This window comes from Spermophilus citellus, assembly GCF_964194105.1.
Source record: "Spermophilus citellus genome assembly, chromosome: 1".
Lineage (NCBI taxonomy): Eukaryota > Metazoa > Chordata > Mammalia > Rodentia > Sciuridae > Spermophilus > Spermophilus citellus.
Genome location: NC_138182.1, coordinates 108,351,933 through 108,369,680, shown reverse-complemented (window position 1 = coordinate 108,369,680; position 17,748 = coordinate 108,351,933). Strand labels below are relative to the sequence as shown.

Sequence of the window (17,748 nt, the reverse complement as noted above, 5' to 3'; positions counted from 1 at the left end):
AGCTTTGAACATTTAACCACTTGAAAGAATTAGACCAGTAATTCACAGCTTATAGGGTAAGTTCAAGATGGGTTGGAGAATTCAGTGCAAAAGTCAAACCATAAACATCTGAGATGATGGTGTGTACTTTGTAAGGACCTGAGGAAGGAAAGCTTTCCTGCATAGAACCCAAATGCACTCACCACAAGAGCGAGGTCAACATATTTGATCACATTAGAACTAAATGCACTGACTCATCAGAAGACTCTAGGCACAGTGAAAAGATAGGAAGACGTTCACATCATAGCAGTGGTCAGATCTCAGGCATTCATTATACAAAGAAGCTGAAAGTGAAGGGAAGAGGACAGTGCTACTGGGCATGGAGTGGAAACTGTGGACTGACACCCAGGATGAGTACACACTGGTGGCTAACAGGAGTGGCTCAGGCTTCAGAGGAGCTGCCAACATGCTCAGATCAGGAGGAGCTGGGCTCTGCCAGGGCCTTGCCCAGAGCTCATGCCCTGCATGGTCCTGGGGAGACTCTTCCTGGTCATTGACAGGGGGGTGCTGTGTCCCCAGGGAGGAGCCTATGCAGGAACCTGTCAGAGAGTCCCCACCTGGAACAGCCCCATGCAGCAGGGGAGGGGGCTGTGTCACACACTGTGGTCCCTTGTGCTGAGGGTGATAGGGCTTCTCCAGGGCATGAGCTAGTGTGGCCTGCAGAGGGTCTGTCCTTAGTTGTCCAGCCAGATGTCTTTCTCCAGGTGGCTTCCTGCCCTGGACAAAGTCCCTGACCTGTGTCCCTCCCTTCTGTACCCAGAGCCCAAGGTGGTGTTTGCCAAAGAGCAGCTGGCACGCAGCGAGGTGAAGACCGAGGCAGGGGCTAGCGCCACTCTGAGCTGCGAGGTGGCCCAGGCCCAGACTGAGGTGACATGGTACAAGGATGGGAAGAAGCTGAGCCAGAGCTCCCAGGTGCCCGTGGAGGCCTCTGGCTGTAGGCGACAGCTGGTGGTGCAGCAGGCGGGCAAGGCGGATGCTGGGGAGTACAGCTGCGAGGCCGGGGGCCAGAGGGTCTCCTTCCGCCTGGACGTCACAGGTGGGTGACATCCTGCCAGGGCTGGTCAGGACGGATGCTTGCCTGACCAATTGGGGCAATCAATATTTACCTGCAGGGCTCTCTGGCCTTGTGCATGTTGGGGCCCTTGAGGGACCCCTTCCTGGAGCTTCCAGATGCTGGAAGGTCCTTGGGTCAGAGCACCTAGTCATTTCCGTACATTTCTGGGTCTCCTGCCCAGGTTCCTCTACCTGTCCACCATAACTCTATCATAATTCCTGTGATTGAGGCTGGGGCACAGGAGGTGCAGAAAGCTGTTAGGGCCCAGAGTTGGTGGAAAGATCTCCTCCCCAGCTGGAGTCTCCGTCTAGGCTAAGGCCCCCTGCATGCTGGGATTCCAGCTTGGCTGTCAGAAGTCTTGGCCCCAATGTCCTCTGCAGATCCTGGCTCTTGTCTTGATCCTGGGGGTCCTGACAGTCCAGCTCTTCTGAGGTGGGCACTATGGGATGGCACCCTGCCCGCTGCACCTCAGTCTCATTCGCAGCCCCCTTCCCTTTCCTCCATAGCCCCACCCACCCATGTGGTCCTCTCTGCACTCTGTGGGCTTGGCATCTATTGAACACACAGTACCTCTGTCAGAAAGGCTGGCAGGAGTGTCCCTCCAGGCTGACACCCTCCCAAAGAATTCCAGCAGTGTTGATGCAGAGCATCCCACACCAGACTTCTCACTGTAGCAGTCTCTGTCCTTGACTGTGCTCCTGACCACTCGCCCACCAGCCGCTGACTCTGCAACCAATGCTCTATCCGAGTGCTCTGAGGGCAGGATGGGAGGGCCTTCTTGGCTTCCCTGGCCCTCTCTGCTCTGGTGCTCTCTCTAGTGCCCAAAGTCAGTCTCTGCTCTTGGGGTTTGACACCCACACAGTTTCCTTGGGCTGCCTTTGAGGATGCCACCCTCCCCGCAGTTGGGGGAGGCCTGATCTGGACTGCTAGCTGCCCTTTCTCCCTGTGGTATCTGTTTGTGGGTGGATTTCTCTCTGAAGGGCAGGACCTTGGGTAAAGAGCTGGTGGCCCCTAACCTGGTAGCAACTTCTTCTGGCCATCCTGTATGACCCTGAGGACCCTAAATGGTGGCCCTTAGGTGCTGGCCCAACAGAGGCAGTGGTTAGGGCTAGTGTGGAGAGTCCTACACCTTCATGTCAACTGACCTCCCCCAGAGCCAGCACCTGAGTCCCAAGCCCTGGAGAGATCTGGCCGCAGGGAGCCTCTGGTGATCAGGGAACATGAGGACATCGTCCTGACAGCCACGCTGGCCACACCCTCTGTGGCGGCAGTGACTTGGCTCAAGGATGGTGTGGAGATTCGGCGCAGCAAGCGGCACCAGGCCACCAGCCTGGGGGACAGGCACACCCTTACAGTCAGAGAAGCCCAGGTGCTTGACAGTGCAGTCTACAGTTGCCGGGTAGGCACGGAGAGTCAGGACTTCCCAGTGCAGGTGGAAGGTGAGCTCCTCCAGGACCACTGGGCCTGCTGCACCCACCTGGTGCAGCCACCCATAGCAGAGCCCCGTGGAGCTTGGGATACGCAAGGTAGCTGACGGACATCCCCTTGTGCTTGCAGAGGTGGTTGCCAAGTTCTCTAGGCCTCTGGAGTCCATCACAGGGGATCTGGGTGGCACAGTGACCCTGGCCTGTGAGCTGAGCCCACCACAGGCGGAGGTGGTGTGGTACTGTGGGAGCACGCAGCTGCGGGCGGGCAAGCGCTTCCAGATGGCCGCCGAGGGCACCCTCCGCTTGCTCACGGTGTTGGGCCTGCGTGAGGAAGACGCAGGAGAGTATGTGTGTGAGAGCCGTGATGATCGCACCAGCGCCCAGCTCAGTGTCCGTGGTATGCTAGGTGGGGTGGGGGGTGTAAGCTGGGGATGGTAAGGGGATGGGGCAGTGGGCCACCTTCCAGAAACTTCCCTGAGAAGGTGTGCAAGGGGTGGAGATCTTCACACAGAGACACTCCTACCTCCTCAAGCAGACCTTCCCCTGCAGTGCCCCGCGTGGTCAAGTTCACATCTGGGCTGAGTGCAGTGGTTGCAGAGGAGGGCTGCGAGGCCACCTTCCAGTGTGTGGTGTCCCCCAGCGATGCAGTGGTCACGTGGCACCGGGACGGCATCCAGCTGCAGCCCAGTGAGAAGTTCCTCATATCGCAGAGTGGTGCCAGCCGCAGCCTGACCATCTCTAGTGTGGCGATGGAGGATGCGGGCCAAGTCACAGTGGAGTCTGAGGGCGCCGCCTCTTCAGCTGCCCTCCGGGTCAGAGGTGAGCTTGGGAAAGGGACCTGTGGGGCAAGCAGCTCCCTGCCACAGACTCCCCTGCAGGCTGGTTCCAAGGAGCTGTATTGTTCCTGCAGCCAGCTAGTCTGGCTGACCTCAGGGGACACAGAACCTGTCCACCAGGAGATGGAGGTGACTTGGGTAACATGAGGAGCTGGGCGCCTTCTCCCTAGAAGGAAAGATACCATCCTGCAGATGCATCTGGTGGGGAAGGGCCAACCGAGGATGAGGCACTCAAGGGAGACTTCCTGGAGGAGTCGGGGCCCAGCTGATCTGGTGATGGGAAGGTGAAGGGAGTGAGGCTGGCAGCTGGTAGAGGCAGAGGCAGGAGACGGGGAAAGCTTTGAGAGCCAGAACTTCACCTGAAATAAAGTGGGAGCCATGGCAGGTTCCTAAGTGAGGGAGTGATGGGGACAAATGCACTGGGGCACTCACAGAGCAGCCTGGGGTGGGGAAGCCCTCTGGAGTCTGCTTTTCATTCCTTTATACAAGCACATGTTCTTGGTTGTAGTAAAGTGCAGGGATTCTAGTGGCTCTGATGGGCACCACCCATTTGCTGGAGACCAGATACTGCTGGCCTTGGGCCACACTTGGTAGTTCCAGGCACTAGGGCATGGCACGGTTGTTCCAAGCTGGGAGGCTGGGCAACGTAGGGACCTGGTGGGGACAGTGCGGCCATCTGGGTTATGGGCGGGCTGGCCCTGGGTGTCTAGGATGACCTTGGCTCTTGCGCCATCCCAGAGGCGCCTGTGCTGTTCAAGAAGAAGCTGGAGCCGCAGACCGTGGAGGAGCGGACCTCTGTGACGCTGGAGGTGGAGCTGACGTGTCCGTGGCCCGAGGTGAAGTGGACCCGGAACGCCGCAGTCTTGGTGCCGGGGGAGAATGTGGAGATCCAGGCGGAGGGCACACGCCATCGCCTGGTGCTGCGCAGCGTGGGCTTCACTGACCGCGGCTTTTTTGGCTGCGAGACACCAGATGACAAGACCCAGGCCAAGCTCACTGTGGAAAGTGAGTGTCGCTGTGCTGGCTGGGGCCTGGGGTGTCGGGAGAGGCGGGGCGCCACCTTCTCCTGAGGGGCAGGTCCTGGGGTGTGGGTCGATGGCCGCTGGCCTCTGCTCACCTCTGGCACCTCCTGGGGAAGCTGGCGGTGCCTACCCTGGGGTCCCAATGCTGGCTGGTGGAAGGGCAGGGCTCTGGGTACAGCGGACCACTGGCGCCTCTCCTGCATCTCCACAGTGCGCCAGGTCCGGTTGGTTCGGGGCTTGCAGGCAGTGGAGGCGAGAGAACAGGGCACAGCTACTATGGAGGTGGAGCTGTCGCATGCCGAAGTGGAGGGTACCTGGATACGCGACGGACTGCAGCTGCAGCCAGGGCCTAGGTGCCATGTGGCTGCGCACGGGGCCACGCACATTCTCACACTCTCGGAGCTGCAGCCACAGGACAGTGGGCTAGTGGCCTTCAAGGCAGAGGGCGTGCACACATCTGCCTGGCTGGTGGTCACTGGTGAGTGGGTGGAGGTAGCAGGACCTACTCCAGAGAGGCCTGCGTCCTTCCCCAAGGTGGCCTGGGAGGCAATGGGGACATTGAGGACCAGGATGTGTGACTTGAGACAGCTAGAACTCCCTATCACCCACCTGGAAAGCACCTTCTAGACCATTGATCACCTTCCTCCTGTCTTCCCAGAGCTGCCTGTGAGCTTCAGCCGCCCACTGCAGGACATGGTGGCTACCCAGAAAGAGAAGGTGACCCTGGAGTGTGAGCTGTCCCGTCCCAATGTTGATGTGCGCTGGCTGAAGGTGCTTCTCTCCCACTCCTTTATGCCCTCCCTGCCTCTCACCAGTGGCAGCTGCCCTCCACCAGTGCCTGACCAGGCCTCTTGGTTCCACAGGATGGTGTGGAGCTACGGTCAGGCAAGACCATGGGCATAGTGGCCCAGGGTACCTGCAGAAGCCTCATCATCTACCGGTGTGAGATGGGGGACCAGGGCATCTATGTGTGTGACACTGGTGAAGCTCAGAGCTCTGCTTCTCTGAAGGTGCAAGGTGAGGCTTGGACAGGTGGAAAGGGCAGGGCCTAGGGTTGTGAGTGCCTCCTTGCGCACCTGCAGCCTGCAGCCAGGTGCTTGGCTGCCTGTGCCCTTAGCTCTCAGCAAACTGGAGCCCTGGGTGGGAGCACCAGGATGGCCACTGTACCTGCAGGCATGGCTGGGTCTTGCTCCCTCCTCAGGCCGAAGTGTCCAGATTGTGCGGCCCCTGGAGGACGTGGAGGTGATGGAGAAGGAAGGTGCCAGTTTCTCCTGTGAAGTCTCCCATGACGAGGTGCCTGGCCAGTGGTTCCGAGAGGGGATTAAGCTGCGGCCCAGTGACACTGTGCGTATTCGCCAGGAAGGTGCGTGTGGGGCAGGCTGGCTGCAGGTGGGGTGGACCTGCCCCCAGGCTGCTCCCTTCATTCCAGGGCTGGGGGCTTTTGTCCCTAGGAAGGACATACACTCTCATCTACCGGAGGGTCCTGGCAGAAGATGCAGGGGAGATCAAATTTGTAGCAGAAAACGCAGAATCGCGAGCCCACCTCCGAGTGAAAGGTGAGTGGAGTGTGGAGAGGGGGGGACTGGGGTGTGGGGGTGTACGGGGTATGTGATAGCCCCGCCATCCCAGACCAGACCGCTTGCTGGGACTGGGACAGCAGTGGTCAGGAGGAGGAACGGGAGTGTCACATCTTTCACAGGAAGATGTGGTCGAAGAGGGAGGAGCAACCTGGGGGGTGTGAGGACTCAGGGTCTCAGTGAACTCTCCCTCCTTGGGTTGCAGCCATCACTGGAGAGGAGGGTGTGCACTCCAGCAGGTGGCGATGTGGCCTGCCAGGGCAGGAGAGGTGGGAGGGTCTGAGGTTGTGGGTGGGGGTGAGTGCAGGATGGGGGCATGTGGGATGGGGCTTGGGCACTGGGACTGTGGTGTGTGGAGCTGGACATGCACATTCAGGGTACACATCAGCTGTGATGTGTGAGGCGTGGTGGGGGGCACGACCATGGTGCAGTGGTCTGTGGCACACAGCTGGTCCTAGACCAGCCTGGATGGGGACAGTCTGGCCCCTGCTGCCTCAGGTGTAAGTGCACAGGCTGTTGGGGGCAGCATCCAGTCCTTCAGCAGCCCTGCTGGGGGAGCCTGTTGCCAAAGTGCTCATGGTTGGGCCCTGAACCCACTGGCCACACACTGCAGAGTTGCCAGTGACCCTCCTCCGCCCGCTGAGGGACAAGATTGCCATGAAGAAGCACCGCGGAGTGCTCGAGTGCCAGGTGTCCAGGGCCAGTGCACAGGTGCGGTGGTTTAAGGGTGGCAAGGAGCTGCAGCCTGGACCCAAGTATGAGATGGTCAGCGATGGCCTCTACCGCAAGCTGGTCATCAACGACGTGCAGCCAGAGGATGAGGATTCTTACACATGCGATGCTGGCGATGTCAAGACCAGTGCCCAGTTCTTTGTAGAAGGTGTGTTCCAGGCCAGCGGCAGCTCTCAGGTTCTTGGGGGTGGCTGTGGTTCCCAAGATCTGTGCTGGAAGTCCTGGAGGTGGCCCGACTGGGGACATCCAGGCAGCTGGATGTGGACACAGGAAGATGTGGGTGCAGAGGGAGGAGCAACCTGGGGGGTGTGAAGACTCGGGGTGTCAGCGCACTGTGGGGAAGGTTTGTGTTCAGCAAGGACCTCAGAGCCTGCGGGGGTGGACAGGTCCAGCCTCCAGGTCCACCGTGACTACCTCCTCTCCCACAGAGCAGTCCATCACCATCATACGGGGCCTGCAGGATGTGACCGTGATGGAGCCTGCTCCTGCCTGGTTCGAGTGTGAGACTTCCATTCCCTCCGTGAGGCCACCCAAGTGGCTTCTGGGCAAGACTGTGCTGCAGGCAGGGGCGAATGTGGGCCTGGAACAGGAGGGAACGGTGCACCGGCTGACCCTGCGGAGGACCTGCTCCACTATGACTGGGCCTGTGCACTTCACCATTGGCAAGTCCCGCTCCTCTGCCCGCCTGGTTGTCTCAGGTAAGCTGAGGTGGGCATGGCTCAGGGCCTCCAGTGGGCGTGGCTCAGATGGTGGGTAGTTATGGCCTGGGCTCACAAGGTGGGGGTGTGTGGGGATGCACAGGACAAGGTGGGCAGGATGTATGTAAGGGCTGGGCACACCATGGTGCTTGTGGTACCTGGGCCCGGGGTGGTGGGTGGACACAGCTCAGTGGTTTGTTGGGGGAAGGATCAGGGCATGGGAGATTTTGGCTGGAGCTGGTGCAGGGTTGGGAACCAGTGGTCAGAGGCCTGCAGAGCAGGGTGCAAGCGCTGGGGCAGGGCAGGGCAGGATGTGTGGGGCCAGGGCATACATGGGTAGGTGTGTGGGGTGCGGGGTATCTTGGGGACAGGGAGGGGCATGTGGAGCAGAGTGGGGCAGGAGAGGAGGGGCAGGTCATGATGTGCAGGGCAGAACGTGGACTCAGTGGTGTGGGTAGAAGACTACAGAAGAATATAGCTCAGACCCAGGGCACCCAGTCCTGTGGCCCCACAGCCCTGCCTTATTCCCGCTATAGACATCCCGGTGGTGCTGACCCGGCCACTGGAGCCCAAGGCCGGGCATGAGCTGCAGTCGGTGGTCCTGTCCTGTGACTTCAGGCCGGCCCCTAAGGCCGTGCAGTGGTATAAGGAGGACACACCGCTGGCCCTGTCGGACAAATACAAGATGACGCTGGAGGGCCAGATGGTAGAGCTGCGCATTCTCCGGCTCACCCCTGCTGATGCTGGCACCTACCGGTGCCAGGCAGGCAATGCTCAGAGCAGTGCTGAGGTCACTGTGGAAGGTAGGACATGAGGTGGGCAGGCCATGGGAGGGCCTGGGGTGGGCTGTGGCCGTGGGCAGCACTAAGGCCCGGTGTGTGCCTTCTAGCTCGGGACGTGACAGTGACGCAGCCGCTGCAGGATGCTGAGGCCACCGAGGAGGGGTGGGTGTGCTTCTCGTGCGAGCTGTCCCGTGAGGATGAGGAGGTGGAGTGGTCGCTCAACGGCACACCCCTGTACAACGACAGCTTCCACGAGATCAGCCATGAGGGCCACCGCCACACACTAGTGCTGAAGAGCGTCCGGCGGGCTGATGCAGGCACCGTGCGCGCCAGCTCCCCCAAGGTGTCCTCTACTGCCTGCCTGGTTGTCCGAGGTGAGCTGTGCTTGTGGGGTCTATGGGTCCCCTCTGTTCACGGACAGGTATCAGGCTTCCCTCACCAGCCCCATCTTCCCTGCAGCCAAGCCAGTGGTGTTCCTGAAAGCACTGGACGATGTGTCCATGGAGGAGTGTGGCACGCTGGCCCTGCAATGCGAAGTGTCAGACCCCGAGGCCCGTGTGGTTTGGCGCAAAGATGGCGTGGAACTTGGTCCCAGCAACAAGTACGACTTCCTGCACATGGCGGGCACACGGGGCCTCGTGGTGCATGACCTGAGCCACGAGGATGCTGGCCTGTACACCTGCCATGTGGGCAGTGAGGAGACCCGGGCCCGGGTCAGCGTGCATGGTGCGTGGCCAAGGGCTGGCCGAGGTGGGGTGTGGGAAGGGTTGGCACATGGTGGTCTTCCTGCATCCCAAGAGGCCCATGCTGCTCTCCAAGACCCCGGGGCTGCTTTGCAGAGCCGGGAGAAGTTGGGAGCTCCCACTGTGGCTGGTGCTTGCGGAGGTCCTGTGAGGTCCCAGAGTGGACAGGCAGGGGGATGGGAGACTCTCTGGATATGCCTGGGGGCTGAGGTCGGCAGAGACATTGCTTTGTGCTGCAGGAGCAGGTTTCTGAGCAGAAACCAAGAATTCAGGGTCCGGGCAGGGCGTGCCTAGGAAGGTCTCCCTGGCCAAGGGCAAAGCCTGGTCATGCAGTGAGGGCAGCTGCACACAGATGACATGCACTTCCCTTCTTAAGGAGCCAGACCCAACCCTGGACCCTGAACTCTTGGGTCTTTTGAGTGCATCCTTTTCATCTAGGGTTGGGTTCCAACTGCAGGGCCAGCACCCCCTATCCAGGTTCAGTGTCTGGTCATCCTGAGCTCAGTCCCTAACATATTCTGTTTCCAGGGTGTGTGGTTGGCAGGCCCACTAATTTACTGACCCTGTGGCTGCTGGCCCAGGTTGGCCTTGGTGGTTTCTGATGAGACAGGAAAGGAGAGGGGGGTGGAGTGTTTGTCACAGAGTGGGGCTCATGCTGTCTGAAGGCTTTTCTCCTGGGGCTCCTGTCCTTTTTCCCTTGGGGTTTGTGAGTGGTGGGAAATGTGGGTGGTCCTTGCTTCCCCTTCTTTGGAGCTCATAGCCACTGGCTACACAGGCACCAGGACATGGCCAGCCCCAGGCCAAGGGTGCATCATGATTTGGTGATCGTGCCCTGCATAGGTCCTGGGCCTGGGGGCAGGGGGCCAGCCCACCTGCTGGGGCCAGCCCTGCCTGGGGTCTTGCATGGGCAATGCTGCCGGTGTCTGGCTCTGGCCTGAGGAGTCTCTGTGGCTTGCAGACCTGCACGTGGGCATCACCAAGAGGCTGAAGACGGTGGAGGTGCTGGAGGGGGACAGCTGCAGCTTCGAGTGCGTCCTGTCCCACGAGAGTGCAGGCGACCTGGCCATGTGGACTGTTGGTGGGAAGACAGTGGGCAGCTCTGGCCACTTCCGGGCAGCACGCCACGGCCGCAAATACACCCTGACCATCCAAGAAGCTGCGCTCAGCGATGCTGGGGAAGTGGTCTTCTCTGTGCGGGGTCTCACCTCTAAGGCCTCACTTGTCGTAAAAGGTGAGTGTGATGAACCCAGCTGGGGACTTGTCACCAGAGGCCCCCAGGCTGCTGAGCCTGAGACCCTCTCCAGGTGGTCAGGAGTGGTTGAGGGACTGACCCCAGCCCTCAGTGAGCTTTCCTTTAAAGGATGTGGGGGCATAGAGGCACCTGCTGGACCTGGAAGAGATTCTGGCCCTCTGAGGGGGTCACTCTGAGCTAGTGTCCCTGGGCCAGGCCCAGGGTTTGGGTCTTAATCTGACTGCTCTCCTGGCTGGGGTTCCTAATGCACATGGCTTACCCTACCATCCCGCGACTCTTGAGCCGGGGCCACAGGGTCTATGCTTGGCTGGGAGGTTCCCAGCGGTCTGGACCTGTGCTCTTGGTGTACATGCCTGGTGCACACTGCAGGCTCAGTGTTGGGTCTCAGGAGTGGCCTGAGCACTGCTGTGCTGGGTGCTTTCCCCTGGTGGCCAGGGCTCCTGGCAAGTCAGTGTTGGAGGCTCCTGGGGCCTGGGGTCCAGGCTCTGTGGTGTTGGTCTTGAAATGGACGCTCCCAATGCCCACCCCTGCCCCTGCCCCTGGCTGAGCATGTCTGTGCTTCCTGGGTAGACACTTTTGTTCCCTTCAGAGAGGCCAGTGGACATCATGAAGCCCCTAGAAGACCAGCAGGCCACGTTGGGGGAGGACGTGGTGCTCACTTGTGAACTGTCGAGGGCAGGCACGCCTGTGCACTGGCTGAAGGATGGGAAGGCCATCCGCGAGAGTCAGAAGTACAAGCTGCTCCGCGAAGGCACACGGGCTGTGCTGGTCGTCCATGGAGCCTCTCTCAAGGACTCTGGCACATACACGTGTGAGACGGACGCTTCTAAGAGCACAGCCAGACTCCGTGTGGACGGTGAGTGCCCACACGGCCCCACAGCAGCTCTCCCTTGGCATGCCCAGGACCCCTGCCTCAGAGCAGGGGAGGTCTCTCTCAGGGCTCTGCTTCCACGGCCGGCAGGAGGGACAAGGCTGGCCTGGGATGTATGCAAGCTTTACACTCACCTCTTCTGTCTTCTCTCCCAGAAAAGGCCAACAGGTTTACAGAGGAGCTGGTTGACCTGCAGGTGGAGGAGAAGGGCACGGCTATGTTCGAGTGCAAGACGGAGCTCCCGGCATCCACTGTGACATGGCGCAAGGGCCTCAAGGAACTGCGGGCCTCGGGGAAGCACATGTTGAGCCAGGAGGGCTTGGCCCTGCGGCTCACCATCCGCACCCTGGAGAAGACGGACAGTGACACCTACACCTGTGACATTGGGCAGGCCCAGTCCCAGGCCCAGCTCCTGGTGCAAGGTGAGTGGCTGGTGCAGCCACAGTGCTCATGTGTGCCCTGGCTTGCCGCAGTCTTGGCTGGGCACAGAATCACGAGCCACCACACACCTTGTAGATTCAAACAGCAATTCTTTATTCCCAAACTCACACCGGCCTCCACACACGTTCTGGGGCAATCCCAGTTCTGCCGCCACCCAATTCACCTAGTCCACAAGGCTTTTTTCCCAAAATACTTTCTGAATCTCACGAGAACTCAACGGGAGCTCAGGTAGCAGGAACGCCCTATTTCCAGCAGCAATAATCTTCAACCTCCAACTTCCCTAAAACCCATATTGTCTTAAACCGGGAACGCCTTAAACTTGTCTTAAACCGGGAACGCCCTAAACCCAAGGACCAGGATACTTCCTCAAACCTGATCAGCTCTAAACCCGGATCCGCCCTGGTCCTTGAGCAAGGTCACCTTACATGCAATGTCAACAGCGAAATTCCAAGGCAAGTCCATTTAACATGGGGTACGCTGGCAAGGAAATTTCGATGCGTCATTCCTACTTGGCAATGGCCCTCAGCACTGGCTTTCAGCACCTCGGGGGCTCAGATGGGCCTTATTGAAACTGACCCTAGAGGCTCTGCTTGGCCGGCCCAGCCTCTCCATCTCTGAGGTAGAGGGGATGAGCTGGGGGCCTCTGGGGTGCTCCCTGTGCCTTTCTGTGGGTAAGTCGATGGCTTCTTCCCCTGGAGCTGTCCTTGCCTGCTGCATGTTCCTCCAGGGCTCAGGCACACTCTGCTCTGGGCCTGCACACCTTTTTCCCTCTCCCTGCCCACCAGAGGGGCAACCTGACCCAGATGCTGACAGCAGGGAGCCCAGGTGTTCCCAGGGTGGAGCTGTTAGTGTGCCTGTGACAGTAGATGTCTAAACAGGTGGAGGGAGATTCTCCAAAGAATAACAATGTTACTCAGAAGAGCGGAGCATTGCAGGGCCATGGTAAACTAAGTGTATGCCAGGGAAGCTAAGGCCAGGGGAAGGCTTTAGGGCACAGCAGGGAGATAGCCAGGTCCAGAGTTGGTGGCCTTGGAGACCCCACGCAGGTGCTGGCTTCTGCGTAGGTGGAGGCCACTGCTCTGCAGGTGTTCTGTCAGAGGTCTGGTTTGTAGTGCAGTGGTCTGAAAGAACGGACTGAGCTGCTGGGTGTGAGGTGTAGGACTGGGAGGTGTTGAGAATGTGCCCATCTGAGATGGGCAGGCAGAGCCTTCCCTGGGGAAACTTCCAGCTCTGGTTTTGCCAGTGTCTCAAGGAGCGTTCCTCCTGGATCATGGCCTTTCACAATGGTTGTGAGGGCTTGTTTGCATCTGATGTACTGGGTGAGAGCCACCATTTTTCTTGCTTTGCAGACAGGTAAGTTGGAACTAAAAGGGTCTGTGGTGGCCTGGGGTTGCAGGATGTACCACCAGCATCAGGACAAGTGCGTCCCAGCCCTCCTGACCATCCTTCACCTGGCTCTGGCATCCTGGGCTGGCATCCAGGGCCAATTTTGCTAGAAGTTCTTTCTGGGTCTGTTTTCTGGGGATGGCAGAATGGTGTCGAGAGCCTTGCAGACCTGAGCTGGGAGATGGGACTGGGACTCAGAAGTCACCCTGAGTCAGACTGTTCTGCACTGTTCAGCTCCCACGTGCATCCTGTTGTCAATCCTGACTGGCTAACCAGTCACTTGCTTGCTGCTGGGAGCCCTCCTTGGGTCTGGAGAGAGCAGACTTCCCTGGGTAGCAGGCCCTGATGGCTGTCTGTGCCCTGCAGGGCAGAGGGTGCTCATCGCGGAGGAACTGCAGGACATGGAAGTGCACGAGGGCTCCTCAGCCACATTTTGCTGCCGTGTTGCCCCTGCTGACCACGGGCCTGTGCGCTGGTTCCTGGACGAGACACCCTTGCATGCCAATGAGCTCAATGAAATCGTGATCCAGCCTGGGGGGTACCATGTGCTCACCCTGCGGCAGCTGGCGCTCAAGGACTCGGGTACTATCTACTTTGAGGCGGGTGACCAGAGGACCTCGGCCACCCTGCGGGTCACTGGTAGGTTTTGTACCTCAAGGCCAGGGCCATTTGGGGTGGGGATGTCATACTGTTCATGCTGCTCAGGGTACAGCTTTGAGGAGGGTGGGCAACAGCTCAAGTGGCAGCTGAGTCATTTCTGAGCTTGGGTGCAGACTCATGGTGACGTGAGACTAGCTGTCCTCAGCATGGGGATCCTAGGAAGGCAGGTGTGTGCACTGGTGCTATTTGGGATAAATGTCCCTCGGTAATGCTCAGAATCCTGGTCAGCATGTCTCAAGGTGGCCTGCTCCCTGCCAGGGCGAGAGCCACACAGAGCCCACCCTGTCCCCTCAGCGTTCCCGTCTGTGGCTGCAGCCCAAGGCAGTGGCAGACATGGACAAGATGATGACCATCTGCAGCAGGGGCCCCTCTTGCAGTAATACCACAGCCCCAGGGACCCTTGGCTCCTTTCTCTTCCCCCAGAGAAGCCGAGCATCTTTTCCCGGGAGCTCACAGATGCCACAGTCACAGAAGGTGAGGACTTGACCCTCACGTGTGAGACCACTGCTCCTGACACCCCCGTGCACTGGACCAAGGATGGGAAGATGCTGCGGCCATCTGCCCGGTGCCAGCTGAGCTACGAGGGCTGCTGTGCCCAGCTGGTCATCACAGGTGCCACCCCGCAGGATGGTGGGCGATATAAGTGTGAGGCTGGCGGGGCCTGGAGCAGCTCCATTGTCAGGGTCCAAGGTGAGCTCAGTGCCTGTGGCTCCCAGTCTACCTGGCAGGCAAGGGCTGGGGTGCATGGGTGTCCATGTCGGTGGGTGGCCTGAACTTCATGGCTGCCCTCCTGCTGCTGACCTGCCTCGCTCCTGGCTCCCTGGCTTTCTGGCCCCTTGGCTGGCCTCAAATTGCTTGGGCTGCCCCAGCCTGGGCGGATGGGAACCAGGACCTCACCTCCCAGCCTGGAGGCTTAGGGTCTCGAGGCTGCAGGTTGCAGGGCTGGTGCCTTCTGAAGCCGCCCGCCTGCATGTTCTATGTGTGTCTGGAATTAGGGTCCACTTCTAATTATCTGCCTCCCACACTGTGTCTGGAGGTCCTGGGTCAGGCTCCGGCACCCAATTCTTGGGGCATGCTGGTCTGCCGCAGGTCTGCCGTGTGCCTGCCCTGCTGGCCTGCCTCCTGTGACCCTTCAGGAGTGCGGCAGCAGGGCTGGGACCACCCCCACCCTGGCTGAGAACCTCGTGGCTGGGGGTTCCTGCTCAGGGAGGTGAGCAGAGCATGTCTGTCTGTAGCTCGGCCAGTTAGGTTCCGGGAGGCGCTGAGGGACTTGGAGCTGCCGGAGGGTGGTGCCGCCACGCTGCGCTGTGTGCTCTCCTCAGTGGCGGCGCCCGTGGAGTGGCGCCACGGGGAAGATGTCCTGAGGTCCAGCAGCAAGTACAGCCTGCGCCAGGAGGGTGCTGTGCTGGAGCTGGTCATCCGGGACCTGCAGCCCCAGGACGGGGGCAAGTATTCCTGCTCCTTCGGGGACCAGACGACCTCAGCAACACTCTCTCTGAAGGGTGAGCACCTCTGCCTGCCTGCCTGCCCACATAGCTGGACTGGCTGCTTGCCACTGCAGAACAAAATGATGTTCTCTGTGTCTTTTGTCCCCTCAGCCCTGTCTGCCCAGTTCATAGGAAAACTGAGAAATAAGGAGGCCACGGAAGGGGCCACAGCCACGCTGCGCTGCGAGCTGAGCAAGGCGGCCCCCGTGGAGTGGAGGAAGGGGACAGAGGCCCTCACAGATGGGGAGAGACTGAGCCTGAGGCAGGAGGGGGCTGTGTGTGAGCTGCAGATCCAGGGCCTGGTTGAGGAGGATGGCAGGGAGTACTCGTGTGTATGTGGGCAGGAGAGGACCTCGGCCACACTGACCGTCAGGGGTAAGGACCATGTGTGTCCTCAGACACTGGCTGCTGTGTGTCTGAAGACAGTCTCAGGTTCCCTGTGTGCCGTGTCTGCTGTATCCTCCACTGCTGTGTGCTCTCAGGCTTCTCTCACACTTGCACTGTGGGGCCTGCTCAGACCCAGAGCAGCAGAGAGTGAGCTTCTCCCGGCCCCGTGGGTCACAGCCTGGGATGGAGAATGTGGGTGAGGCCAAAGCATTAAGATGGTGCAGGAGGCCTTCAAGGAGTGCACGCTGGAGAAGGGGTGGGTGGGAGACAGAGGAGGAGCAAGTGGAGGGTACTCTGACAGGCGTCCCTGCAGCCAGGGCAGCTGCCTGCATTGGGGCCGTCTGATGGGCAGGTGAGGGCCCCAGTGTCTGTTCAGTGTGGTGGGAAGGATCTCCCCCAGCTGTGAGGGGCCTCTCACCCAGGATGCTGCTGTCTCTGCTCCCATGTCAAGAGTCAGGGAGGGACTCCTGGGGCAGTAAAGTGTATTGTGGGGCAGGGCATGGCCATCTGTTCACCTCCACCTGTAGTGGAGGCCCCACAATGTGCACGGATGTTGGTGACCTCTGTGGAGATGCCCCAGTGCCATGACATGTTGGAGCATGGACGGAACGTGTTCCTGCACAGAGGTAGACCCCGGTGTGACAGAAGCATGTGCACACCAAAGCCCACCGTGTTGCTGCAGGACGCTGGAGGGGGGCCACCGGGAAGATGCTCCCTCCCTCAACTCAGGGAGCGCTGCCTGTGGCTGGGAAGTGGGACCCTGCTGACCACCTGAGAGCTGCTTCCAGAACTGGGCATGGCCCAGGAAGGACCAGAGGTGCACAGCCCTCCTGGGCCCTTCCAGAGAGTGCTTCACTTTCTAGGATGCTCCGAGGCACTGTTGCCCTGAAGCCCCTGGGGTGGATGGACCTGGGCTGGTGGCTGGAGGGCCCCAGGAGCCAAGCTGTCCTCCCTTCTCTGTGGGGGCTACCCACCCATGTGCTGCCGTGGATGGGCTGTTGTTCAGTTGTGGGTTATCTCATCAACTCTGCTGTGGAGGCGAGCTTGCTGGCACTGTGAACAATGGGCATGGGCTCTGTGGCTATATGCTCCAGGGTGACAGTTCCAGGAGGAGAGTGGGGGCTTCTCTCCCTGGCCAGGATGCTCCTTTTCTTGGTTTGCTCTGGAAGATGGAGTCGGGTGTGATTATGGGAGAGTTTCAGACAGGCTGTCGATGTCCCCAGTCATCTATCAAGATCAGAGAACAGCTGTTACAGAGAGCTTCAGAGAGGTTGTGGCCAGGCTAGGCCCTTCAGTCTGGTGCTGTACAGAATCTGAGCTGGGCCAGGCCACAGAGGACACTGTGGAGGGGCACGGCCCTTCCAACCCATGTTCCTGCCCATCCGTCTGGGTCCTGTGTCCTTCTGTGGGCCTGTCCTCATGCTGAGGCCCTCTTCCACGTCTCACTGGCCTCCACATGAATGGACAGCCAGTCTGCTGTCCAACCCCCTGGGCCGCCTGTGTCTGGTGCTTCCATTCCTGTTTCCAGGTTGTCTCCCTTGCTGAGTGCCGTGTCTTACCCCATGTGTTCTGCAGAGACCCTGGTGTTCTTTGTGGCCTCCTCAGGCCAGTCCCGTTTATGCCAGGCATGAGGTCTGTGGATGCTTGGAACAGACCCTGCCTGGGAAGCATGCGTGCAAGACCACGGGAAGCCTCAGCCCACAGCTGGTGCTGAGCAGCCCAGCACCGGACATGTCCAGCTGGGCTCACGTCCTCTCTGTACTGTCTGTGTCCTGTCTCTTCTGTGCACTCAAAGAGCATAATTGCATCCATGTCTTTCTGGCCCCCAGCCCTGCCTGCCAGGTTCACAGAGGGTCTGAGGAATGAGGAGGCCGTGGAAGGGGCCACGGCCACTCTGCGGTGTAAGCTGAGCAAAGAAACAGCTGTGGTGTAGAGGAAAGGAACAGAGACCCTCAGGGAAGGCCACAGACACAGCCTGCGACAGGAGGGAGCCATGTGTGAGCTGCAGATCCGGGGCCTGGCTCTGGAAGATGCTGGGGAGTACTCCTGCATGTGTGGGCAGGAGAGGACCTCGGCCACGCTGACCATCAGGGGTAAAGAATGTGTCCTCATGGGTTGTGGCTTGGCATTTTCGTGTCGTCCACTGCCACTTTCTGCTCCATTTGTAGTACTGCTCCTGCATGGTCTGTGGCCCTGTCCTCTGCCTGGGGTCCTCCTGCTCTTGTTCATGTGCTGTGTTGTCCTCCCCACTGGCCACTTCCCTCCACATTTGTACATTAGTTCACCATCCACACCGTGTGGCTATGTGTGTGGTTCTTTGTGGATCACATGTGCCTTTGGAGTCTTCCAGACTG

At 59.8% G+C, this 17,748-nt stretch overlaps 1 protein-coding gene across 1 annotated transcript in view; it reads left to right on the top strand.

Moving 5' to 3' along the window:
* The window catches only part of LOC308645718 (obscurin-like), a gene marked incomplete at its 5' end in the record, with an annotated part of 148,106 nt that overhangs the window by 73,215 nt on the left and 57,143 nt on the right, over nt 1-17,748 (top strand). Inside the window, 24 exon segments of the mRNA XM_081288083.1 lie at nt 800-1,075; nt 2,248-2,532; nt 2,651-2,917; nt 3,070-3,339; nt 4,095-4,361; nt 4,590-4,856; nt 5,037-5,149; nt 5,242-5,395; nt 5,580-5,741; nt 5,830-5,934; nt 6,569-6,835; nt 7,116-7,385; nt 7,922-8,188; nt 8,275-8,541; nt 8,627-8,893; nt 9,869-10,141; nt 10,752-11,018; nt 11,189-11,455; nt 13,227-13,499; nt 13,944-14,210; nt 14,756-15,022; nt 15,119-15,382; nt 17,224-17,324; nt 17,328-17,487. Coding sequence (XP_081144209.1) covers nt 800-1,075; nt 2,248-2,532; nt 2,651-2,917; nt 3,070-3,339; nt 4,095-4,361; nt 4,590-4,856; nt 5,037-5,149; nt 5,242-5,395; nt 5,580-5,741; nt 5,830-5,934; nt 6,569-6,835; nt 7,116-7,385; nt 7,922-8,188; nt 8,275-8,541; nt 8,627-8,893; nt 9,869-10,141; nt 10,752-11,018; nt 11,189-11,455; nt 13,227-13,499; nt 13,944-14,210; nt 14,756-15,022; nt 15,119-15,382; nt 17,224-17,324; nt 17,328-17,487 — 5,643 coding nt within the window.